General features: G+C 32.7%; 5 protein-coding genes across 6 annotated transcripts; 1 reads left to right on the top strand and 4 right to left on the bottom strand.

The window, feature by feature from the left end:
- Positions 1-1,842: 1,842 nt before the first annotated feature.
- LOC130890701 (myrosinase 1-like) lies at positions 1,843-6,532 on the bottom strand. The gene is made up of 8 exons (XM_057794932.1): positions 6,287-6,532; positions 5,292-6,172; positions 4,823-5,215; positions 3,633-3,727; positions 3,188-3,454; positions 2,992-3,132; positions 2,810-2,916; positions 1,843-2,045 (listed from the first exon to the last, which is right to left on the bottom strand). The coding sequence occupies exons 1-8, from the start codon at positions 6,334-6,336 to the stop codon at positions 1,898-1,900; spliced, it is 2,082 nt and encodes a 693-aa protein (XP_057650915.1). The 5' UTR covers positions 6,337-6,532; the 3' UTR covers positions 1,843-1,897.
- A 3,701-nt stretch (positions 6,533-10,233) lies between these two features.
- On the bottom strand, positions 10,234-12,315 carry LOC130890727 (uncharacterized). 2 transcript variants are annotated; one of them, XR_009058781.1, is made up of 3 exons: positions 12,171-12,315; positions 11,138-11,464; positions 10,234-10,394 (listed from the first exon to the last, which is right to left on the bottom strand). XR_009058781.1 is itself a non-coding variant. In XM_057794978.1 (2 exons), the coding sequence occupies exons 1-2, from the start codon at positions 12,218-12,220 to the stop codon at positions 11,155-11,157; spliced, it is 360 nt and encodes a 119-aa protein (XP_057650961.1). In that variant the 5' UTR covers positions 12,221-12,315; the 3' UTR covers positions 10,234-11,154. The 2 variants fall into 2 exon arrangements, 1 of the variants encoding a protein (XP_057650961.1); XM_057794978.1 differs by having other exon boundaries at positions 10,234-11,464.
- Positions 12,316-14,406: 2,091 nt separating this feature from the next.
- LOC130890719 (uncharacterized) lies at positions 14,407-16,131 on the bottom strand. Its single transcript, XM_057794968.1, has 3 exons — positions 16,025-16,131; positions 14,703-15,325; positions 14,407-14,589 (listed from the first exon to the last, which is right to left on the bottom strand). Exons 1-2 carry the CDS (start codon positions 16,072-16,074, stop codon positions 14,731-14,733), a joined length of 645 nt encoding a protein of 214 aa, XP_057650951.1. The 5' UTR covers positions 16,075-16,131; the 3' UTR covers positions 14,407-14,589; positions 14,703-14,730.
- A 628-nt stretch (positions 16,132-16,759) lies between these two features.
- On the bottom strand, positions 16,760-20,431 carry LOC130890728 (glycine and tyrosine-rich protein-like). The gene is made up of 2 exons (XM_057794979.1): positions 20,297-20,431; positions 16,760-19,418 (listed from the first exon to the last, which is right to left on the bottom strand). Exons 1-2 carry the CDS (start codon positions 20,324-20,326, stop codon positions 19,128-19,130), a joined length of 321 nt encoding a protein of 106 aa, XP_057650962.1. The 5' UTR covers positions 20,327-20,431; the 3' UTR covers positions 16,760-19,127.
- A 2,426-nt stretch (positions 20,432-22,857) lies between these two features.
- Positions 22,858-27,169, top strand: LOC130903810 (uncharacterized). The gene is made up of 3 exons (XM_057816147.1): positions 22,858-23,316; positions 24,375-24,599; positions 27,119-27,169. The coding sequence occupies exons 1-3, from the start codon at positions 22,858-22,860 to the stop codon at positions 27,167-27,169; spliced, it is 735 nt and encodes a 244-aa protein (XP_057672130.1).
- The last annotated feature ends 206 nt before the right edge of the window (positions 27,170-27,375 follow it).

Here is a 27,375-nt window from a genome sequence, read left to right as displayed (position 1 = left end):
TCTGAGAGAATTTGATAACAATTATTCCAAATATAAATCGAAAACTGACGGTTACGTATTTTGTATAATAACTATAATATTAGCTTTTATTTTTCTCTCAAAAATTCATTTTATGGAAATATTCATATGGATATCAGACACAAAAGAAAGTCAAGAATATGGATATATTATATTCAGAATTGGAACGTTCTACAGCCTTTACGTCACGTTTTTTACGATTAGTATATGTAAGGTTATCCGAAATAGATTTCAAGTAGTAGCACAATTTCAGAGAGAATTAATAAGTGATTTAGATACAAATAAACCTTTTTCCACATTAAATCTTAGGCTAAATGAAATGAAGCAGATGTGCTTGTATTTAGACACCATAGTAAAAAGTACTAATAAGATAATCGGTTGGTGGAGCTTTTTCCAAGCTCTTGGTAGTTTTTTGAATTGCATGGATTCTCTACGTTCAGTGATTGACTTTTCGCGATCCGATGATTCAAACTTTAATTATGAATTAGACGTCGTTTACTTCGAATTCGCAGTCATGTATTCGGTAAGTGCACTTTCTGAAAAAACTACCACCACTACACCAACATTCGAATTTACACTAACGTACACTGTTCACTGAAAAAACATAAGCTTATATTTTGCCTTCGTAAATCAGAGCTCCTATTTAGTGACAAATAATTCAATAATTAATTAATTTGAGTTCAGTTAAAGTATACTCGATGCCTTCTCAGTTTGAGGTAATCAACTGAATGTTTATTTTACAGATATCTACTATATCATTAGTAATGGCATGCGACAGAATTGAAAAACTTGGAAACAAAATGGTTGTATCATGCTACCTGATTGAAGATTTATTAGAAAGAAAACCTATCATACAAGAACTGATATTTTTTGCAGAAGAGTTGGAAAAGTTAACACCAAAATTCTCCGCGGCCGGATTTTTTCAAATTAACAGAAAAGTATTATCTGTACTGTTCTCATCACTCGTATCATATTTTATCATAATTATACAGTTCAGCTCAGCATTCTAGTTTATGGAGAGAGATGTTTTCAAGCTCAATGCTTTTTCATCATTTGCATAACTGTACATGAAGCATTTCTAGCAGAAGTAGATTTTTAATTTGGAATTATCCAAATGCCATCCTCCATGACCGCTTCTGATATATTTATCTCTTTAGAATTGAAATTTGAAGAAAAAACTGAGCAAAATGTGATAAGACTGTACTTATTGTCAAAATACAAAAAGAGACCTAAAATCAACAAAAAATTTCGTATATCGCAAGTTCAGATTTGAAAAATCGCCTATACCTTGTGTGTCATAATCAAATTACTGGTGCAATGTTAATTTGGATTGTCGTTTCAATAGTTAATCTTCAAAAATGATAGAGCTACTACGAAATAGATATGAAGTGATTTGATGAGATTTTAGTTTGCATATGATATTTGAAAAATATTCTTATTGACGACTAAATAAAATCTATCAATGTATGTACAGTTGATGATAAGTAAGTTTGAAGGATGTCGAACTTGTAGACCTTTCAAAACAAAAACAATTTTATAAATCTACTATTCTGAAACAAATACTTTTATTGCAGTTCTTAAGAAATAAATCTTAATTAATCATAAGTCGTTTTAAGCCATTAACACTGAGTTCTGTAAGGCGGTCAGCATAGGGTGTAGACCAATCAACTTTAAAAGGTTTGTGCTTTGTAGTGTTAAAGTTTTTTATTAATTTATATTAGTAGAATACCATAAGTTAACTGTGCGTCAGTGTGGATTAAGCCGTACAAAGAACTACTCATGATCAATATATTTTGAAAACAAGATAATTGGAAATAATGAATGTTTTGTAGTGTATTGCATTAACTTTTATTATGAACTTCCATACTAATAATTATAATCAATAGTGATATTCATAATAGTTTATCGGACATTGTTCATTAATACAACCAGTGGTAGCGAGATGTTGGAAGTATGCAGCTGATTTTCTAGCGGTTCTTGTTCTTAGTGGACTGTTGAATTCAACGTCGTATAAACCGTATTTGATTCTGGAATAAAACGATTAGTCACTAGTGAAATTATCAATAAATACTATTAATTTAAATAAAATTGTCGGAAAGATAATAGCTGAGAATTCATTTATATTCAAAAAGCTTGAGCCAAAATTCACTGAAAAGATTTCATATTTTCAAGTTGCAGACTAGAAATTTATTAGATACGGTTTATTATATAGTTATTATTGACTAAAATCTGAAAGCTACACAAATTATCGCCAAATGTCCGGAAGCAGCGTAGTAGAAAAATGTTACTATATTCTAAAGTTGATAAAAATCAAAAAACTTCTATTTTGCAATAACGGAACTTAGGCTTCGCTAAGCTACAACTTTAGAACTAGGTGAGTACCAAAATTTCTGCAAAATATGAACAAACGGTTGTGGTTGAAAGAAAGATAAATGGTAATTCATTATTGGATCCAATTGTAACCAATAACGAGATGCTAATTTGATATTTCGATGCCCAGTAATAACTGAACTCTTTGTTGTGTGCCTTACAAGTTCTATAAATTTGAATTTGGGTTACCACAATAAACTCTTGATTGTATTTTTAACCTATGGACTAGTTTAGTAACTGATTATAAAAAATGGAGAGCTAGCTAGTAGCATAGAGCTTCAACGATGACGAGGAAAATCAAAATTTTAGCTTTTTTGCTACCTTCGTGACAAATTGAGAATATAATAAACAAAAATTTGTGAGGCTATAAATTATCTCAATGACAGATGGTCAGAAGTAGAATTTGTGGAAAACTACTCACGTATAACCGGCCAGCCATTCAAATCCATCAATGTATGAGTAGTAGGAATATCCATAAACTCTAGCATCATCTTCCATCATTGCGGCTCTAACATTTCGGAGAGTAGCCTGTCGAATACAAAAAATTCAGTATTTCAAAACTTGCAACAGAATCAATGTTTCATTAACAATTGACTTAATTACCTTGATCCAATTAATACGGTCATCATCGTTACAATCTCTGGAGTAAGTTCCATACCCATGACCAGTGATGAATATTGAGGGATTATAATAGTTCTTCTGGATCCATCTAATCAAATATCTGATTCCAGTAGTGACTAATTCCTATAAAAATAAAAATAATCATCAATAGTCTACATATATGAAATATTCCACTCACCGCATCGCATGTAGTCGTTTGCACGCCAATATCGAATTCATAGCATGGTGATCGGAAATATCCTTCGCCGGCCAAAGTGACATAGTAAGCACTGTCGTAATTTAGAGCGAAAAAGTCATGGGTATTTCTGATGTAATCAATCTCGGGTTGAGTGAATAATGGTAGTCTGAAACTACTTGGATAGTAGCCGTCGTAGTAACCACGAACTCTTTCGATCATTCTAGGTGGATAGTCTCCGATATAGATGGGATGAGCCCACCAACCAATCTGGAATATAAATAATCTTATGATATGGATGTAGAGAGCTAACTAAGAGGATCATAGTGATATGTTATGATGTTATGATATTTCAGTAGTACATTACAGGTTCTTAAATCTGCATTTTTAATTTTGAAAAAGTATAAGCTATGAACAACACATCAAAAAAACGAATATTTTTCCTTACTTGGAATTGAAGTTTTGTTTCAGATGCGTACTCATCCGTTTCGCAGCTAGAAGTAGGATGATACCAGTCGGATTCCAAAGCAATAGATATTTTTCCTGAAAACCATTATTAGAATAAGTTGTAGCAATTATAGATGCTCTAAATTTTTAGCACCTTATTTTCCGAATTTTTTTTTAAATTCATGCCATATAGAAGTAAATTAAATATATACAGGATGCACCGTCACAAAACAAATCTATTATCATATTTTTTCAAACAATATGCTCGATATATACACTGCCGGCCTTAAAATTAGGGTCACTCCCTAATTTGAAATTATTCGAGAAATTTCTTTGATTTTTTCGGTTGTAATATAGTGTTCTGACTGTTTGCTTAAATTAAACAGAAGTTTCTGTTGCTGAAAGTGTTTAATGCCTTCAGTAGCGAGTAGTCCATCCTCGAGCACTGATAACAGCTTGCAAAGAACGAGGTATGCTTTGGATCAAATTTTATATCACATACAGCTGTCGAATGCTTGCACCAACAAAATTACTGCAATTTGGAAGATTACGTTTCCAAAGAAAACGATTCAACTAAAAATCACACTGAATTTGGTGGACCAAAGACAAATCCTTGGATGTTTAGTAAAAATTTACTGAGTTATGTCGAGATAATCTTGACTACACAATGGAATTTTGTGAAATCATGATGCAAACGGTGGATGCCGACATTCCGTGCATATCGTTTACTTGTAATTAACTTGAGTCGAATTAATTGAAAAAACTGGTATTTGGAACTTTTGTCTGTCAATTAACAGAAATCGGAATATCAACTATTCCGTTGATATCATAAATATCACTTTTTCGTATGGATTTCGGTTATTCAAACTTTTTAAATTGATGTCATGCCTACAAAACTTCTATTCGCTGTCTCAATCTTTTTAGCATTTCCTCATAGATAACTTTATCTGTTTAAGGTATCTTCTGGATTCTTAGGTATTGCCGCATTTCGAATGCCTTGAAACTTCTGAAGGCGGCTTTGGAAGTGACTTGAATTGATTCTATTGAAAAATGAAGAAAATCTTATCGTCCAAATATGACGAAAAAATCATGCTACTTTTTACACAACTCATTCAATTTCAAAAATAAAATAATACGTATGAAACGACTTATATTCTACGTTTATAATGTCACTTAGATGAATAATTGTACCTTTTTGAGAATTTCTGTAATAATCATCGTAGAGATGATAAACTGAAGCATGAGCCAACAACAGATTGTGACCACAAATATACTCATTATTTCCAGGACCATCCCTGATACCAGGCGCAAAAGTTCCATCTCCATATCCATCTTTGCATATTCTAGTGGGATCATTGAATGTAATCCAGTATTTGACATCATCTCCTAAGCATTCGAACAGTACATTGGCGTAATTGGTGAACCAGTCTTTGAAAGATGGAGAAAGGAAGCCTCCTTGATCTTGGAGAGCCTGAGGAAGGTCACCGTCATATAAAGTTACAATTGGTTCGATCTGGTTCAATTTCATAAGCTTGATAAGTCTTTTGTATTGATCGATTCTTGCTTGGTTGATAGCTCCACATCCTCAAAAATAAATATGCATTAGGAAATTATTTCAATTTTAGAATGAACTTTTCTGAAATAAAATTTAATTATTTACCATCGAACATAACACCTGACCATGGAATAGAGAATTTAGAATGCCTAGCCGTAAGATTATTTAGAATCTCAACATCTTCTTTTATGTGGTTGTAAGCATCAGCTGATGTATCGCCATTAGAACCATCAACTACTAGACCTGGGTAAGTGTGAAGCCAACGATCCCAAATGCTTTCACTTTTATAATCTTGTGTCCAAGCACCCTCGATGTGATAGGATCCACTAGCTACTCCAAATGAAAAGCCCTTAGGAAAAACTTCGGGACTTTCAACTTCAGTATATGCAGGAACATCTACTCGTGGTGCGACGCGATAACCGACCTCAGCAACTTGTGGTGGATAGTAAGCATAATCGGGATAATATTGCGAGTACGGATACTGTTCAGGGTAGGGATATTTGTCCGAAATCCAATCTGGAACCCAATCATGAGAATAAGTCGGTACATAGTCGGATACGTAATGAGCTACAGAAACCGGAACTGGTTCTGGTACTGCTACTGGAACCGGATAACGGTCAATTTGGTGACTGACGACTGGCACAGGCACTGGCTCTGGTACTGCGACCGGATAACGATCAATCTGGTGAGTTACGACTGGCACTGCCACTGGTTCTGGCACTGGAACTGGATAATTAATCTGATGTGTCACGACAGGTACTGGTACTGGCTCTGATACAGGAACTGGATAAGGAGCAGCCTGGTGGGTCACCACTTGTACTGGCACTGGCTCTGGTACTGATACTGGATAAGGAACAGCCTCATGGGACACTACTGGTACTGGCACTGGTTCTGGTACTGATACTGGAACTGGATTATAAGTTTCATATTGAGGATAATAATCTAAAGCTTCTTGGAAAGTTTGGTGATGTGACTCGAAGCTGAAACTGGAAATAATTCTGTTGGAAGTTTCAATCACATTATTTGTTATTTAATAATGTCCAATTACATAAATAGCTGAAGTTAATTGCAGATTAAAAAAATGATATTTCATAGCCTACCTTAGACAAAGACTCAGTAACGTTACAAATATTTGGAGCGTTCGTTTCATTGTGACTATTGTAAATAGCACGCCCACAATGAAAATACTGAGAATTTTTCTCGTTTTTAAGTAGATTCTTTTTATGGTTATTGCCAAAATTCGTGTTCAGCATTGTGATATTGTCACGTAATGTTGAATTATATCCAGTAACTGGATTTTGATAAAAAAGTGTTTCATTAGCACATTACTACAGCTGATATTGTAGTTTGTACTTAATGTGTGACATTAAAAAATATATATCGAACTATATTATCTGCTACTCCATTTCCTAACATTCAAAACTTTTTCTTTTGTATCGCAAAACGTTGTAACGATAAAAAAGATTCATCTTTATCTTTAAACTAAAAATTATCACGAATTTTAATTTTATTTCAATACTAAAAAGTGAATTCACAATAGTATAGCACACGAACACAGAACGATAGTCATTTCACACGAGTATAAAGCAAATACGAGTGGAAAATTAGAATTTTGCGCGAGTTATACACTATACTTTTTCTACGGCTTTAACAGATAATGTCGAAATGATGTAACAAATGAGATAAATTTAATTTCATTAAAAATTGTTTTGTCTTCGATTCTTTCTCGGTCTAGTAGTTATCCACCTGAGAATTTTCATTTCTGTGGTCTCCTAGAATTGTTAATTTTTTGATGATTCTGGACATTATCGGTCTGATTGTCGCTTTGTCGTGCCATTTTTTCATGTTTGCTCCGCCATACAACGTTCTGAAGACATCCCGCGACCTTATTTGCTCTAGCTACTCTTACCTCGTCTTCTACGTCTCCGTAACCGGTTATATCAATTCCAAAGTATTGTATTTCATTCTCTGTATTTTAATTAACCGTGGGCTCTCTTGATGTTGTCATACATATCGTTTTTTCAGTCGAGATAGTATTATATTTTATTATACTGTTTTTGTAAGATTCGAGGCATTTAATAATATGAATAATAATGTTTTTGCCACATATAATGCCGCCATCGGTATAGTCTCCAATGCTTCTGGGTGGACTCAGTTGAGGAGCCAGGTTGGATGCTTACCCCCAAGAAAACAGATAACTAGCTGAAAGTACTGATAGAAGACCTCTGAAATAGGTGAATTAATTATTTGTGTTGAAAATTGTTTTATTGGTCATGCATAGAGAAAGTGATAATTTGTTTTTTCTCTTTTCTACATTGTAAACGAATCATTTTGATACTCTTTAGAAGGAAGAACATAAGTAAAAATTATAAAAAGGTATCAATTGCCTTGACGATAGGTTATAAGTTAACAATAATTTATGTCATATAAAATGTGTCCTATCTACTCGAAACACCCTATATTCTTCGAATTCTAATTGCAAAAATATGAAATATCTCAGTCACAAAATCGTTCTCGAATGTAATTGACATCTCTTATAGTATAAATAACAAATTAATTTACTGACAAATAGCGATAAAGTTCGTAGAGGGTTTCGAAACTACTCTACTAAACAGTTCCGTTGCAAACTCTGTCATATTTACTGCATGAACAAAAATTAATAAACTTTAACGATTACTAAAACAAAAAAGTTACATTCTTTGAGCACTCGATATTCACTAAATAAAAGCAACGTTACTTTCCACTTCGAGTTTCCGTAGTCCTTGTAAAGTTGAAGGATTCTTATTCCAACTCTCATTGTTCTCAATCTTAAATGGCATCTTTGGTCTTCGACAGATTATTTTCTTGATTTATAGAAATTTCACTTGTTACATTCTTAATCGCGAATGACATAAAGTCGTTATCAAAATACACTATTATTGCAATTACAGAAAATATTTCATGAGCGACTTCCACTGTTTCAACTATGGAGGTGATGTTTCTACTTCAAATTTCTGTAAAATTAAGTCTAAAACTAAATTATTTCACTTTTCTGCATTAATAAGATGTGTGTCAACACACACATTAAAAATTCTATGCATACGCTACTACTAATCGTTTATGACAGCAAGTTAGTTTTTGATTTTAACGAGAAGTCACAAGGAAATATTCGCTCTAGACTACTGGAGCAGTTGGTTAGTGAATATTTTTGGCACCTTTACCAACCCGACTATGATATAGATTAAATACACAAAAGGAGGAATCATTGATGTGATCAGTGGACTCCCTTCATATTATTTATACTACATACTTTATACTTTTTTATAGAGACTAAGAGAAAATAACATAGAGGTACAGACGATGTCTTCTGTTATCAGCCAAGTTCTTCCCCACATGTGTTATCTATGAATTTCCTTAATTATCGTTAGGTTTTTCAGTTATTCTAATTAGTTCATCCAAAATATGAGGTAAATCAGTAGTTTCTAGAGGTTAAACAATTTTTATTTCGAGACACATTATAAATGAGATCCAAACAAATGTGGTAACCTCAAGGAAAATTATTTACAGAAAAAATTATCAATTTGTTAATTTTTCATACTTCAGTGTGGTATAATATAATAATTTGTATTACTTTTCCCATGCTCCGAATAATTTAGTTATAAAAACATGATTTTAATAAAAAAAAGGTAATTTGAATGAAATATAGAAAAAAACAATTTAGCATGTTTAATTAAATCATAGTTTTCTGCTCTGATAACAATAAATTTTGTGAGTTTTTCTATATCATTAATACCTCTCCTTAATTGTCGTTAGTTTCATTAATATAATCAGCTAGCTATTCAGAAAAAATAGGAATATCAAATGAAGTATTATCCCTCGGAAATAAACATGAAATTGTTCTATGTAAACACTACTTCGTAAAATTAACAGTAGCAGTTACTGTGATTAAAACTGCTCTATCTTTGCAGTATGCAATAATTTCTTCGTACATCCTTCCAATATTTTCTTCTAAAATTATATCTTCAATTTGCCTTTCAATATCATCTGTAGCAGAGAGTATTTTGCACCTTTTGTGTATGATTCATGAAATTGCAAGGTGGTTTTCAAAGATTCTCTTTATTGAGTGTAAATTTTATTCTGTGTAATCATATATCTTAATAATAATAACACCGAGAAGCTAGGACAGTGGTCATGTTAGACATCATCACGACCTCAACCAGTCGCACGTTGACAAGAAAGCTTCAAATAGATGGTTTACTATTACTACAGAAAACTCATCACGTTCTCAACAAACTGCAAGAGAAACTAGCCGAATAAGCGGATCTCGCAATTGAGATTAAACAGATGTACCTCAGAGAAAATCCTTTTGATACTTTGTATCCTAGTTAGGTAAATAATACCGGCTGTGAGCTGCGTAGTACATAATCACTTCCAATTGTTTAACTATGCAAAATAACTTTATAGAGTGACAGCTATAAATTTCTTAAGTAATTACAAAAACCAAAAAAGATAAAGTTAGTTGCTCATAAAATAAATATGCTCGGTACTTAGATTTAAAAGAATTTATACCATACAATTTAAGGTCCATACAGTATGTATTTTTGCACGAAAATTTTTCCCTCAATTAAACAGGTGTCGAATGTTTTAACACTTTCTTAAGAAGACACATAAAATGAAGGTTCGCAACATGATGATTGAAATAATAAATAAGTGGATTAGGTTTTTTACTACCATCATGTGTGCCTTTGTCAAAAATCAATGATTTTTTTATTATCGTTCAATTGTAGCTATTACTGATAACTGTTTTCTTATGGGGGGGTAATATTTATTTTTCGTGGGATCCAAACTATGAAAAAAATGATTGAGTGAATGAATTCAATTATCTAGTCTATCTGGTAAAAGTTTGAAGCCAATCGGTGGGTTTTCGTTTTCGGAACACCAGCCTTGATATCAATAAAAACTAACTCTCCAATATTATGTTTATAGCATAATCCTAGCACGTCTTACAGTTAGAAACAACTAAACTCTTTCTTTCAAAATAAAAGGAATAAGGTCAATGAAGTAATTATTTTCGATTATATGTTTTATTTGAAACTAATAAAGCTTTTATAATAATAGAGAATGAAAATAATCAGTATTGTTTAAACTTCGGCATTTAGGTCTGTCTGAATTTTGAATATGATTTTTTATGTGTTGTCGCCACCATTATCACGTAAGCCATTTTCCATCCTGAAAAATAATTATTTCTGTATTGTATTTTGATTTTATAGATTATAAATGATGCACAGGATGGATGTCCTAAATTCTAAATATATCAACGATGGGTCTTTGTTTTTATCTTCTGTACAGAAACAGAAATGAGGATGATATTTTGGAATAGTCATGGGACTTTGTTCAACGACTATTTTCAAAAGATGATATGTAAGGATAAACTGAGAAGAACGATTGCACGATAAGGAGAAAAAAGTGCTATCTTCATCAGGACAACGTACCTTCTCACCCTTCGGTGAACGCTATGACTAAAATTCACTTTGATTAGTTGACCATACACCGTATTAACAAGATCTGGCCCCTAGCGACATCTTGTTGTTTCCAAACCCCATAGTTTCATTTGCTGGAGTGAGATTTTATTCAGAAGACCACGTTGAATGCCTATTTTTCAGAAAAAGTATTTGGAACAATTAAAAATATAAGAGCCTCACTGGCTCTTCTGGGCTGAATCAAAACTTCATGGAAAGAGTATTTTGAAGCAGATCAGTAGAAGAAAATAATAAATTGATTATGAGTTTGAAACCTCAGATGGATTTGTATGAAAAATATCGATGAGGAAGTGTCAATTACTTTTTATTAAATATTTTTGAATAGCTAAATGGAAAATTATTCTACCTTTTCTAATTATCTCTTCACTTTGATACAACTTAAGTAGCTCTCTATGTCTTACCGTACGAACATAAATTGAAATTAACATTCACCTTATGTGAGATCCTTATCAATAATCTTCAGAACAAGAAGAAGATTCTTGATCAGAATTTTGTGAATCAGTATTTCGTGGTTCAGAATGTCGTGAATCAGAATTTGACGAATCAGAATGTGGTGCATTTAATTTGGGTAAGCTGCTCGAAGTTTGAACTTGAGGCGAAGAGATAAAGGGTATCTGCCATCCTTTATCCATCATAGGAAAAGGAATATCCCAGTCAAATATATTTTCTGGGAATGATTTTTCCGAATGTTCGTCTTTGGATTTGGATGTTATATCAAAAAATTGATGTGGAAATGGTAAGGTTGGTAGTGAAGATGAGCTGAAATTTAAAAAAAACAGATTGTTATTCAGTGTTATAAAACTATAAAATGTCATTATATCTTTGAGCTAATCTATTGTTTTGAGGTGAAAAAAATCTCTCTTTTATTTCGTATCACTCCATAAGAAGTATGAATTTAAAGATTTTTAATGAGAACGAATAGAAGAACATACTTTTGTTTAACAGTTTTAACATAAAAACTGAAAAATATTTGCGTTACTCTCTCACTTTGTTCACTTCACACAGCTGTCAAGCGTACATGTTGTAACATACCTCTAAATGTGATTCTGATTTTTTGAAGTTTCTTTTACTGTAGGTTAGAGGTTTATTTTTTATAGTGTTGCTAATGTATGTCAGGATGTCAGGACAGCAAATCCATACAGCTTTAGACAGCCCAACAAGTAAATTATTCCTTATTGAAGGCATAGTTCCTCTCTAGAAATCATTTTTTCTTACAAAGCTCCATATTAAAGCCAAATTTTTAACAGATGCTGAAGTATGAACGATTCTAGAAGCTAAGTTTACAAACTTCAAGTGAGAGAACGTGCAAATAAAAGAAAAATAGGCTAAGAGAAAATTTATACAATTCACACATGGATCAGTTACATTTGTATGAATAAGAATCAAAATACAAGATAAGCTAAGTGAATCTTTGAGAAATATTTTGAAAACTGAATATTTTAGATAATAGATGATTTGAACTTACCAAGAAAAGACTGCAAGCAGTACAATTGAACATAAAGTTACAGAAACCATGTTCAATAGATTTTGGGACAGTTGATTCTATTCTAACTAATTACATTTATACCAAACATTCTCGGTTTAATTGCTCATATTTTTAGAATAGAACAAAAATTGGTCACGTATTGCACAATATAAAATTTTAAATATCGTTGAGAAAACATGAAATATAATTTATGTAGTCATTTAATCTTAATAACACTTATGACAAATTAAAGTAGTAGTTAAATCTACTCACCACAAAAATCTAAGATTTCTTGTGTACAAACCTGAGTAGACTCCATTACTATACTCCACTCTTCATCCAGAGAAAGAGAGAGAGAAGCCTTGTTGTGGTAATTTTGTTGAGGGAGATAGATAGATGTGTGGGTCATGGTTTACTTTAGTAATGGCCCTAATATAGAAAAAAAAATATTTCTGGGATGATTTTCTTTCGCATGACATGATGAAACATAATGGATCAACACCAAACTACAGTGAAACCGTAAAACACCTATAATACCGACGATTGAAGAAGATGGGCTTAGGAATGAGCTTCACCTAATGGAAGTAGAGGAAATTTTCTTTACATTCTTCGTAGGCCATGGAAAAGCAACTTTCTTCTTAGATTTCAAGCAAACGGAATAAGGAAGTAGGGGATAAAAAGAATGCTTGTTTTGATGATGCAAAGCACAAATCGGGTTTTTATGTCGTTTAGACTTCTCGGAACTCACACATAAACTACCTCCATTTGGTATCCAAGTAGTCTTTCTGCTTTTGGTAGCAAATTGTATTTTGATAACGATCACGATCGATTTGGTTCATGCAGCTCCATTGAATTGCTTAGAAAAATAACTGGAAGATGATCTTAAACATTATGTATCCTTTAATTTTTAACTATAAGTAGACTGGAGATGTAAAAACGGAACAAAAAATAAGACAAAAGACAGTTTATTATTACATTCAAAAAAGAATATAAAATAAATTTATTATAAATATAGTAGCATATACACCGCGACTCAAAGGATCTATTGTCTCCCCCTATATTGCTGTGTTATTGGGAAACCCAGTGTTTACAGCTTACTAATCCCACTCCCCTTAAAAAGTTGGCTGCCAGGTATAGGGCTCTGAAGTTACATAGTGTCTCACACTTTAAGAAAAAAAGAGATCTAGAAGTAAGAAAATTTATTAAGAAAAACATATATAAATATGTAAGAAGTGAAGAGTGAACTTAACACTTGCAACAATGATGGTAACAAGTTGTTTTGGTTAGGCATCCATCATATTATGTGAACGCTGGCTCTGTGATTGACTGGACACCATAGCATCTAGCGTCAAAGTCTCATCACAATAGATAATTTTGCAGTAAAAAAATGTTGACTGGTCTATAGCCCACGACTTAACAGATATTTTTTTATCCATATATCTTACGTTTTAGAGAATTAGAGAATTTTTGTGATGGTTCTGGCAAAATATGTCTCTCAGCTTCAACTTGTGGTTTATTTCCCTCCACATTCTTCTGATGTATCACTTTTCAGTTCCCAATGACCAAATTTTCATGTTCTACTTGCTTTTTGCGTTTTGTTTGTCATGGGAGCAGTTTTTTGAAGAAAATTATAACATTGCATTTAATTATTTCTGAATACTTACCCTTTCACCAATCTTATGATTTTCTGATTAATATTCCTTTTATTTTATATTTTAACTTTATCGTACACAATGTTCATTTCCTAATTCAACTGTGACAGATTTCTAATACGAAGATTGCTGTTCAAGCTTTGAAGTAGAGAAATAAAAACAAATATTTATAATTGGATTTGACTTTTATTTTTCAAAATATTCTCCATTAAAATAAATATAAATTCAAAAACTGATGTGAAAGAATTCGTATTGTCGTGGTGAGGAATTATTCGTCTTCTGCGATTGGTTTCCCTGAACACTTCTGGTAAACAAATGTTGCCACACCATCCAGAATTGACTGTTCTACATTGCTCTGTTTGAACGATTGGGATATGTCCAGTTATTCCGAAAAGAAAGCTTCAGTTTTGTTGGATTTGGATCGTTTTGAATTACCCATACAGTCGATTATTGTTCAGATTCGGGTTAAAATGCATAGATCCATGATTTTTGGCCTATCATTATCTCATATCTATTTCAATCAATATAAAATTGTTTATATTGAACCTAGTGTTCACAAAGTGAAGGATAATATAAGACACGCATTTATTTATATAATTTATTCGACAGATATGTATGTTTGGTTATAGTTACAAATTAAAATAGAATAATAGGGAAGTCCAAAAAATCAAAAGCCTAGCATTCATGTTTGCAATCATCGAAATTTAAATTCTTCCAAGTTTATTGTACAGATGTGGTCAAAATCATTTATTATCAGCTATTATCGTCTGAAAAATATATAATATAATGATAATAAAAACATGAATATATTTTCTTTTTATAGAAAAAAAAAGTTAAACTTGAAATTTTAGACAAATTTCGAAATAAAATTCCTATTTACCTGTCAAGTCGTGAAATATTGGTTTCAATTAGTCGCAATGGGTTTCTTGATAAATGGGCAAGGGGTATTCTAATGGTCTGTTCATATGGTTATAAACAACTTCGGGAAGAGGTTGATAGGAGGTAGAGGTCACTAAAGGTACATTGAAAGAAGGAAGAGGAACAGCTTCGTCATAAGACACTTCAAGACGAGGAAGAGGTTGATAGGCAACAGGTGCTACTTGAGGTACATGGTAAGCAAAGTCATCATAAGCTACTTCTGGAAGTGGATATGCCACAGGTGATGGTAGAGGTAATCGGAGAGCAGGAACGGCAAAAGTGTCGTCACAAGGTGCTTCTGGGATTGGGTATGCAACAGGTGATGGAAATGGAACAGGTGATGGATAGGCAACAGCTGATGGATATGGAAGAGCTGATGGAGCAGGAAAACGGATAGATGGACTACCTTCCTCACAGGGTAATTCTGGAAGAGCTGGATAGCCGACAGTTTCGAAGTGAGGTACAGCTTGATAGATTTGTGGTGAAGGTTGACGGATCACATCGTCATACACCACCGGTAGTTGAAGAGGTTCATAAGATTCTCTAAATTTAACCTCGTCGCAGTTTGGAGTAGGTAAAGCTGAGCTGAAAAAATATAAAAACATCAACCTAAATTCAAACATGGACCGATTGTAATTCAATAGGGAATATTAATAATTTGACATGATAAATTTAAAAATCGGTAGTTTTAGAGCGCTTATATCATATCTTGATGCTTCTTGTATCCAACATACATCAAGGCAAATGATTTTCAACGAAATGATTCATTAAAAATTTGATCTCCATATAGGAATTTGCGCAGCGCTTCTAAACAACAATTACAAAACGAAAAGTCCGTGACAAGAGGTAATATCGGCTAATCTTGCCAACATACATCAAGGCAAATGATTTTCAACGAAATGATTCATTAAAAATTTGATCTCCATATAGGAATTTGCGCAGCGCTTCTAAACAACAATTACAAAACGAAAAGTCCGTGACAAGAGGTAATATCGGCTAATCTTGCCAAGGAAAGCCCTTGAAGATATTTTACATTTTACTCATTTGCTGACTTATCGTTCATATTCCAATATTCTGACTAAAAACAGGTTTAAATGAGATTAAGCGCTTCTTCATTTTGTACTTGCTCATGAATATATCATCTCTATGCTGTATTTGCAATCGGATGGGTATGTAGAAGAATTCATTTTTTTAGGATTGAAAAAAAAGGTAAATCACCGACAGTAAGTAAAAATTTTCGCCAATAATGTAGAATATCTCATATTAAAATAAAGTTCAACTTACCAATAGGTGACTGCAATCAGCACAACCAAAAATTGTATAGCACAAGCCATGATATGTATATTTTCAAGAAGTGATCCTGAAATAATTCTACCCGAAAAATGTTTGAATTTATATTGAAACATGTTCAGCTTAATTGCTCATATTCATATAATGTAACAAAAAATTGTCACGTAAATCACATTTACTCGTACATTTAAGAAAAATGTAGATAAAACTTCCATATGATAATTTTAATTGGACTTGTATCCTAAATCTCTATTGGGATGAAATATGATATTATATTACAAATTCATTGTTATTTCTGAAGTAACCAAAGGTTTTCGATCCATTAGAATATCTTTTAGAACTAATAATTAAGCTTATTTAGAAGAGATATTAGGTAAAATGTAGTATGTATTGTATTGTATCTTTTGTTGATGTCGAGCCTATCAAAGAAACCATACAATACTGGGAATTTATGCCTCCGCCTTACAGGTACAGAATTATCCTAATGACCTTCTTTTAGCATTCGACCATCAATGTCTGCTCGAAGACCTATTCTATTGATAGCGAGTACCATATTCTAAATCTACAGTGGATTCTAATTATTGAGAAGCCTGGTACATTTCTGTTAAGATATTTTATCTCATCCATTGATCCATCGAATGTTCGCGCTTCTATAATTGAATGTAATATAGAGAAATGAGAAATAATCCCATACAAAGCTTTCCCGTGGAAAATAAAATTGAATTCAAATATTTGCTAATGATTTATTTCACAAATATACAAAAAAATTTACATTTCATAGACGAGGTGCGTCAATTAAGTTCGGAAACATTGGTCATAACAATTGGCAACAATATTGTGTATTGTATTTATTTTTATGAAGAAAAGGTTTGAGTAACGTGAAAATAAGTGATGGAGACAATTGTTTGTCACAGGTGTATCAATCCAAGGAAAGGCGTGATGCAGTAGAAGAAGATCCTAGTGTGAGCTATGACGACACCGAGACCCGTAAACAAAGTCAGCTGCGGCTATAAATGAATTGGAAGGATTAGGAATGACCAACAAAAAGTTTTCAAGTCACAATTGGAGGTAAAGCTCATTGCCGTATTGTTTATGAAGGATTTATCAATCAATCTCAGAATGAAGTGAAATCTCATCATGTTGACCTAGATGAGTACAAATAAACTGTAACCATTGTTGTAATAGGGCTTCCTTAACACAAAGGATGATTTGAATTCAGGGAGAAATGTTGTGTGGAATTTATTGGAAATTATTGTTAAGATATATAATACAATCTTGTGGAATAATAACTTCTTGTTACAAAAAATTCCCGAAACATAATTAACACATCTCAAAATATATCAAATTAAATATAAATCTAATTATTGCACACAGTTCACGTGAACCAAAATGGAAATTGGATAATACAAAATTGGAAAAAAAATATCTAGATAATGAATTTTTTGTATTCAATGGGAACATATTTAAAGGTTAAGAGAAATCTAGTGAAAATTGTGATTATGTGAAAAAGGCAATAAAAAACAATATACGAAACAAAAAATGAGATAAATCAGAACAAAAAATTATAAAAGGTAATATAGCAAATGAGGAGAAATAACTAAGAAGATGATGAGGTTGACATTACGAGAAAATATGAAATCGAATGAAAAGTTAGCAAATACACCTTTCAATAGCTCGAACAAGATTAATATGGGAATAAATGTGAGCGAATACAGGAACTATCACTATAATCAGACGAAAAACCACCAATATCCGTAGAAAAATAAAAAGAATATGGATATTTACAAAGAAGAATACGAAATAGAGCTACAGTAATTTAATATACTACAGACGCTCTTCAAACAATACTTATTATTTTATTGCCAATATATAAGAGTTCGAGGTAATGCCAGGGATACAAAAACTTCTTATTTCCTCCTTTCCTCTATAACTTCTGTTTTGAACTCATTAGAATAACACGGGAAATGTTGAACTAAAATTCTGTTAGTAGAGAACCAAGTTGAAAAACTCTATTTAGTAAATAATAAATGTCTGTTACCTGTGAGGTTGTTCTTAAGAAAATTGTTCTTAGGGAATTTAAAAGAGAACTGGGATAGCGAGCGTTGGTAAACCAAAGTTACTTTTAACTACAGTTGTAGTTAAAAGACTCAGCCCTCTAATGAAGTTATCCCGGCAAACAGTACAATAATTTATCGTAGCAAATTACCAACTAGAGAGAATATCTGTATATGTGACACAAATTATGGCGAGCTAGTAAGAGAAACTGATTCGAGAGATTTGTTCTTAGCGAAAGAAGATAACAAGTCAATGTGAGACGCTGATTATTTTATATTATGAAGTATGACAATCAAAAAAAAAAGTGCGAAAACTTACAGTGAGTAAAATTTTTAATTCAGTTTATTGTTAATAGGCGCACAAAAGCACTCGACGTGTTTCCATTTAAAATCGTCATATTGTAGAATTTCCTTTTCCTTTTATTACTATTCCGATGATCCCGAATACTTTTCCAAATTTTTTTAATACAGAGAACTGTGTGAATATAATACAAACGATATAAGGAAATAAGGAGAATTATCTAATCAAAGACACGTAATGTCAGACATTTTTTAAAATCCCATTGTTTTGAAACAGCTATAAACGTTTTTCTTCTGAGCTACTGCTACAAAAAACATAGAAATTAATCAATCAATATTGAGCCCATGAGAATAATCTTTATAACTTTTGATGTGGTCGAATGAAAATTCAACCAAGAATGCTTTAATTTGAACTGAAGGGTGCCCTTGAGGTGGTAGAAAGAAATAAGGGGAATCAACAAGCAAAAATAGTGATCAAGTGAATACTGAAGCTAAACTATTGAGAAATGAGAAATAAGATGGAAGAAATTGGAACAACAATCAGTAATCAAACTTCCTAATAACACTATGTGATATACGTGATAAAGTATAAGACACTAATTTACGTACATATATAATAAATCTAACAAAAATGACTTGTACTAAGCAAATAACAAAACTATATTTGTTATTTCTCAAAATTTGGAGGAATTTGCTATGCTTATTTAATGAAAAACTTGAGCCAAATTCATTAGCTCAATCAATTAAAAAAAGTATCCGCCATAACCTCCGTATCCAAATCCATAGTATGGATAATATCTGGGATATCCGTAATATCCGTAATAGGGATAATATCCACCATAGAAGCCATAGCCTCCCAATCCACCATAATATCCATAACCTCCGCCGTAGTATCCATAGCCCAATCCTCTTAAACCATAACCACCATAAATGCCTCTTTTTGTCGTCTTCTTCGGTATCTCTTCTACAGGATTGTCTTCGGTTGAAACAGCATCTTCAGCAATTGCCATCAACACAGCAACAGAAAGTACAACCTACAATAAACGAAAAATAAATTTTCTTCGTACCTCGATCGAAAGTATCTATTTCGAGGCAGAAAATTAAATATTCTCACATTGGTGGTATACATCACAAGCCGTGATCGTGGCGTGCAGGGCAAAAATCTCAAACTCTCTGCCCTACTATACTATTTTCATTACAAGAAGCAACATATTATTGACCAAACGATGTAGTTTGTTTGCAATGACTTGTGCCTAACGCCTAGGTAGCTAGCTAATGCTTGTGATCTTCTCATCTTGATTCAAAGTTCAAGGTGTTTTTGAGATATTCCTCGATATTGAAATATTTTTGGAAATATAGAATATGTAGGTTTTGGAGAAACTATAAACCTCTCTCCACTGGAGCATATTTTCTATCGTGATTGTTGTAGTATGCAGTGGTGGGTTATTGTGATGATTAATGACACCATTCCGATTCGACAGTTCAGTTCCTCTAAACTTAAGTACCAATTGTCACACGTCAAGTTGCTATTGGCTCCAGGATTGGTGTTATATTCTTTGAACAATACTGCTTGTTTCATTAGACTGTTATGGACCTTCCAGCAATTGACCAACACTTCTAAATTTAAAGCATTAACGGTCGCTGAATCCATTAGAGCACATATTTCTAGATCGTAACGATTAAGTTTACATATTGTCTCGTTATAAAAAACGACAAAGGAAAACGTCAACGTACATATATTTCTCTAAACAACACCACCATCAATAAATTGATCAAAATAACGAAAGCCTAATGGAAATCACGAAGATACTTTCACATTTTCTTACACTTGCATTAGAGTTTATTATCGTACATAAAATTCTTGATAAAATATAAGTAATATAAAAAAAACTTTTCGAACTTTCACACTTACCAAAACAATTAAAAATGTCTTATTGTACATTTTATATTCAACTAACTAACCAGATAACTTTAATGTTTATATTTACAATATTACTGGCTGCAATCACATCCTGTATTGTTTATTTATAGATGGAAAATTGTGTGCACAAACAAAAGATGTACCTCCTCAGTTACCCTATCAAGGTTTGAAGAAATAACAGCACGTATGAGAATTATAGCCGTGGCAACAAATTTTTCCAAAAAATGACAAAGTATTTTCGGTTTCGCAGTATAAAATAAATTACTTTTATTTCCCAAAGAATAGTTTTCAATCAACTATATTTCTTCGCACTTGTGAAAGGTTGACAATTCAAAGAATTTTGCAATCTTGGAAATAAATGTTAATCAGATGGTGCCAGATCGGTGCTGTATGGGGGATATGGCATCACTTCCCAGCCAAGCTTCAATAGTTTCCCACGAGTTGCCAAAGATGTTCGGGGTCTTGAATTATCAAGGTGGAACACTAAACCTTTCCGATTTGACAATTCTGGTAATTTTTCTTTGATTGCTTCATCCAGTTTCATTAATTGTTGACAGTGAACATCAGAAATGATTGTTCGGTTTTTTGGTAGCAACTCAAAAAACACAACACCTTTGTTACACCACCAAACAAATGACAGCATGGGCTTTTTTGTTGTTTGTCAGTTTTCGATGTGATTTGTGCTGGTTCATAGTGTTTGCTCCATGATCGTTTTCGAACTACCTTACTATACAGGATCCATTTTTCATCACCAGCGATGATTCTTTTCAAGAAAAAGTTTATAGGTACTTTACGTAGATTATTCATTTTAGAATTTTAATATCATTAGTGAGGCTGTTTAGTTTTTTTTATGGGATTATGGTGTCACTGAGTTTTTTTATCACTGTATCTTTTTTACTATAATTGACCTTATTTGATTATCTTATAAAAATATTATAAAAATATTCACTATTCACAATATGAACAAACAATAAATGTATGAAAGTTTTGACATACATTCCAAAAAACAATTTTTCACAATACTTTTCTATTGAAATGTTTGATCTTTGAACTTTGCTTCAATCTAGATAATATGCTTTATTAAAAATAAATATTTGACATAGATTTTCGATTACTTCAATGTATGAAGATCTTATATTGGACAATAAATGATGGCGTATAATTATTGTAATTGAAACAAATGGACAACATCAGAAATTGAATGATTTGAAGACTATTAGTAAGACCTAACCAAAGATCGAACATTTCAGGAGTTTCATATTTATATATTTCATACTTTTCTGGCATTTTATTCCTGGTCTATATCAAAAGACTTGAAAGGTAGTTTAAATTTAATAAAAATATTTACATAATTTTTTTCTAACCTACAGACATGCGAGTTGCGTGCAATGACACATATCTAATAACATGTTAACTGATAACCTATTTCTTAATTCTTTTAAATTTTCATAGTTTTAATGAGTATTAGAAGTTTCCCATGTTGCACATTACCTTCCTAAGTTGAAATTATAATTTCATAACGGATTAGTGTAGACAAACCCATAATTCTGCTAATTTTTTCTTATATCGCTTTGCGACATTATATAATTATTACGAACTTGACAGTGTTTTAAATTGAAATACGTAAATATATCATGCTGTAAATAATCGATAGCGTGAATATAATTACTAATTTGAAATAAAATTATTATCTTAATGTAATTACCACGGTATTAACAGATATCTGTGTCGTATTGGATGATTTTATTGTTGTTTTTCAATATTTTTTATCATTTTTCGACCAAATTCAATTTAATTGATTAAATATATCGAAAAGCAGCAGCATATATTTGGATTATGTGATCAAACAAAAACAAATCTATCGAACAAGTTAGGCATACTCGCGCCAGATCCAATACAAAAGAGGGAAAAATTGTTCTATGTATGTATAGAATATATATATATATATATATATATATATATATATATATATATACATATATATATATATATATATTCTATACAAAATTGAAAAAAAATCATTATCTAATAAATAGGATTTGAGAGCTCGCTTTGCTGACACGAGATCATAATAGTTCTTGGGCCCAGCGACAAATTTTTATTTGTGACCACACTGTTGAATCTTTTTGTATCTGTTATTTGGAAAAAACCTGAAAATTTTCGGAGTTGGTGCATTATGGTAGAGAAACGTTTGTCAGTCAAGGTATCACGAAGTTGTCAATTTAATGCAAAAAAATTTATTACCACATTGATTTTTTCATTCAATAATTTTTATCATATTATTAAGGAAAAAAATTGTAGGACAAAAATAATGGGTCATTTGACCCATTTTAATGCAGTTATTATCTATTTTATTCTTCTTTTAAGCCGCGTTTACACCGGAGTTAATAACACAAGTTTTTAACATTTTTGTTATTAACTGATGTTAATAACAAAAGTCATTAACATATGTTAATAACATTTTCTTTTGGCTGCTAGTTTTGTTATCAACAAAAGTTAAAAACTCCGCCATTATCAACGCTCATGCACAGCCAGCAGTTCTAGGTGAGACAATGGTGCGAGAGGATGACGTGGTTCTCGCTGCAGCTGCGTGCGTTGTTTTGGCTACCGCTGCTCAAAGGAGACGTAGGAGATACTGGGTGAAACCGTCCCTCAGAGCAAGGATTGTGTACAGTGGGAGTGATATGTTGAATGATCTGCAAGAAGACGATCGTAACCCTCTTTCAGGCGAGCTAAGGTGCAACGGAAGTATCAAGAATTTCCTCCGCATGACCAGCTGTGATGTTGAGTGGTTGATCGGACAATTGGGGCACAGAATAGGGAAAAAGGACACCAACTACAGAAAAGCCATTCCAGTGAAAGAAAGACTTGCGGTCACTTTGCGGTTTTTAGCTACAGGGGACTCGTTTTCAAGTTTAGGATATTTATTTAAAATATCAAAATCTACAATTTCATTGATGGTTCCACAAGTACTAGATGGTTTGATTGATTGCTTCAAAGAAAATGTAAAGGTAAGTAATTACATACCAGAATATGAAAATGAAAGTACTGTCACTTTGCATAATGCATCAAACTGTCGTTTTGCATAATAGTTTGAAACATGCAAAAACATAATTTTCAAAACCGTCATTATGAATAATGTTATGAATATGTTATGAATAACGCGGAAACTTTTTTATCGACCTAGTTAGTCTACTCACCTATAGGTGTCGCAATGCGCACTTACTAATAACTTGCTAATTTGCTGATAATGAGTACTACATGGTACTACTTAATTGCATTAAACAACTCAAAATCACTGTTATTTCATATTTAGGTTAACATAAAAAAAGTGTACAACATTCATAATTACATGTAATAAATGTATTTAAATAGAAAGAAACGTTACAATCAATTAGTTACAGTTGGGTAAAGTTAAGCATGTTACAGAAATCGCTTGTAGTGGAAATGTTCGTTGCATGGAGCTGAGTACTTTCAGGGTCCGCGTCATGCGGGCTCACGGATGAATTCACACTTGGCGTGGGGCTGTTTGTTGCTTCTAGCAAACTTCCAGGGCTAGAAGTTGCATCCGACGGTTGGAACTCAGACATACCAATTTCAAACAAAACTTGATTTATTCGAAGTTTCGCAACCATTTGCAAACGACGGTCTTTTATTTGACGAAGCTGGCAAGCTACGTTCTCCCCGAATACCTGTAACAAAGGGACTATTTTATAACTATAACGTCAATATTCCTACCTCACAGTGATCTCTTTCTCCGATCTTCTTCTCAAGCCGATTCATAACACCATATGCCTCCTCAGCCATCATTTGGTTTGTTTTCCGTCTTTTTGGTTGGGCTGCTTTCGGAGCTTAGGGTGGTGCCATAGCATGCTTAGCTGCTAGGGCTTGTGCGGCGCCGACTTGTGGAGGCGGGGCTGGGGTGATTTCTGTTTCCTCATCTTCTGTTTCCCGATTGTCCTCTTCTTCATCTTCACGCTGAAAAAATAAATTATTTTAATATAATATATTAATAAATAAATTTATTTAATATTAAAAATAATCCATTAATTTAAGATGTCTTTTTCAGGTACCATCTACGCCTGAGGAATGGCTACACCATGCAAAAGAATATCTCCGACTCTGGAACTTTCCTCTCTGCGTTGGCGCCATGGACGGCAAGCATGTAATGCTCCAAGCTCCAATACATACAGGAAGTGATTACTTTAACTACAAAGGATTCTTCAGTATAGTCCTGCTAGCTTTGGTCGATGCTAATTATTGCTTCTCCTACGTGTCTGTTGGATGTCTACGAGTTCGTGGAAAGCAATACAATCAATCTACCTAACGCCACCCATTTACCGGGAAGAACCCTACCCGTCCCATACGTTATCGTCGCGGATGACGCATTTCCATTAAAACCAACCATTATGAAAACATAGCCTGGGCTGCATGAGAAAGGTAGTGAAAAACGGGTATTTAACTATCGACACTGTCGGTGTAGAAGAGTGGTGGAAAATGCGTTCGGAATTATATCAATCGTGTTCAGGGTACTAAGAAAACCTTTGTTGCTCGAACCTGATCGTGCACAAAAGGTTGTGTTGGCTTGTATCCATCTACACAACTTCCTGAGACGAAGTCGTCAAACGGAACATACACCCCTTCAGGCACGTTTGATCAAGAGGACCCTTCAACAGGACAACTAATTCCTGGACAGTGGCGAATTGTTGGTTTGCCATCAGAAAATCTACTTAGATTAAAGAAAATACCGAAAAAACCATCTGACATCGCAAAACTAGTAAGGAATGAATTTTGTGCGTATCTTAACAGCCCTGAGGGTTCAGTGCCTTGGCAAAAGACGTACAGAAAAGTGTGTCTTGTTGTATAAAATGTAAAATTATTTGTGTTATTTTACTAACCTCGTTTCTCTCCAAGCCCACTTCGCTAATTGGTCTGGGCACGGTTTTGTCCCTCAAAAACAATAGATGTTCATAACCAAACCACTTTACTTTTGCGTTGGTTCCAGACCCACTTTTTTGTTTCTTGCTCTCTCGTTGAAATTGTCCTATCACTTTTGTCATCTTGTTCTTAACTTCAACTTTCGTCATGCGTAGAGCTTGGCCAATTTCTGTCCAAGCATAGTTTTTTAAGTTTCTGTCTTGGGTCCCACAACACTGGGCACTCTCGATACAGATCTATCAAATTAATCACTTGCTCCTGATTCCATTCACTTTCCATCATTAAAATAAACAAAAATACTTCACGTCAACAAAACAGCAAAACACACAAACTAACCTCTCTGTCTCCACGTGTTTCGTCTGCTGCTGTAATTTGTTGAGGGGCCACTGGCGCGCTCTGTATAGCAGGATGCCGGGCGAGGGGGTTGCGGGGAAGAGAGGAACCTGTTGTTAACAAAAGTTAACGCGCTAAAAGAGGCCATTAACTTTTGTTATTAACATTTGTTTAAAACATAACACATTTCCTTTGATCTTTACCGACTCTGGATGGATAACATAAATCTTGTTAATAACATGGAATTTTCTGTTGAGAACACGAGTTATTAACTTTTGTTAAGAGAAATTTTTTGGCGATTCAGCTAAGTTAATAACTTTTTGTTTAAAACTCGTGTTATTAACTCCGGTGTAAACGCGGCTTTAATACAATCTTTTCAAAGGAATTCCTTATATTCTGTTTTTAAAGTCGATAATGGTGTTAATTATATTATTTTTCGTATATGTAAATTTAATATTTTTGAACATATTTAAAATTGTTTTTGATTAGACGTTATTTCATCAATGAAATTGCATTGTTGTGTTCCTTTTCTCTATTCACATAAATATTTACACTTATCGCGGTAAACATTGTATAAAAAATTGTAATGACGGCGAGCTTTTCTTAATTTTTGTGGATCCATTTACTAGAAATCAAGGTTACTATGAATATTTAATTATTTGTCACAGACAAATAACACAACAAAATAACACAGATAAATTTATTTCAAATTAAATTTCTTTTTTATTTTGATTAGTTAACAACATTCACAATTAATTTTAAACGTTTAAATAAATGATATGAATATGAAGGAATTGTTATATTCTAAAATCCCACTTATTTATTTTGCAACTACCTTTTTCTTCATGAAACTAAGTTGCATCATTTTTAACAAAGCACACAATGTATTGTCGATAAGTTCCCTAAAAAAATAGCCTCAATTATGTGTGGTTGAAGTTATTGTAATCAATTTATGCATATAAATTACAAGAAGTTGGTTTCCAGCATTCAGCCAGCCGCAACTTTAGGTTTACCAAGTGTTATTTAGTATACCATTGTTAATTGCTCATAATCATTTATTTTTTTAAATTTCAAGTCCAAATTAAGGCAAAGACAATAACAGAGTCTTTTAGAACAAAAACAGAGCGATGGGATAAATAAAAAGGGTGGAAATAAGAAGAATATGAGATGAAAGAAACAATATGAAAATAAACACGGAACAAATATTAGAGGATGGAAGGGATTTTTCGAAAAAAACCAAATAATGATAAAATACTCAAATCGAACAGAGAAATTATATTATCTACATACTATATAATAATAGACTCCTAATCAATAACTTAAAGAGCAAAAGATATATAACAAAGTGTAATTGTTAGAAGACAATTATGTATTATGTATTGAAATTTTATGTTCAAAAATTCATTGTTGTAGTTATGATATTTTGTCAAAATTTCAAAGAGTAAAAGGTACAATGGAATGTTTAGTAATGTCATTATAGTTACCATATTGTTTAGTTTGGCTAGGGAATTTCTTTTTTTATAATAATATTTTATTTTTTAGGTAGAATATCCTGAACTCGCAAAAGATAGGCCCGGTGAGATGTCATACTAAAGTTAGTGTTGCTTAGACAAATCAAAATAAAATAACGGTTACCACCGATGGATACACGAATAAAATAGAATATCTCAACAAGATACATGAAACCTAATCCAAAGTCAACCTTTTTTTCGATGTAGAATTCAAAAATATGATCAAATATAGGGCACTTGATTTTTTAAAGTCGTATTTTTGATTTATTTCACTATTTTGGGGACATC

This window comes from Diorhabda carinulata, chromosome 2, assembly GCF_026250575.1.
Source record: "Diorhabda carinulata isolate Delta chromosome 2, icDioCari1.1, whole genome shotgun sequence".
NCBI lineage: Eukaryota > Metazoa > Arthropoda > Insecta > Coleoptera > Chrysomelidae > Diorhabda > Diorhabda carinulata.
The sequence above is the reverse complement of the archived record's forward strand: the minus strand, read 5'-3'. Positions and strand labels throughout refer to the sequence as shown.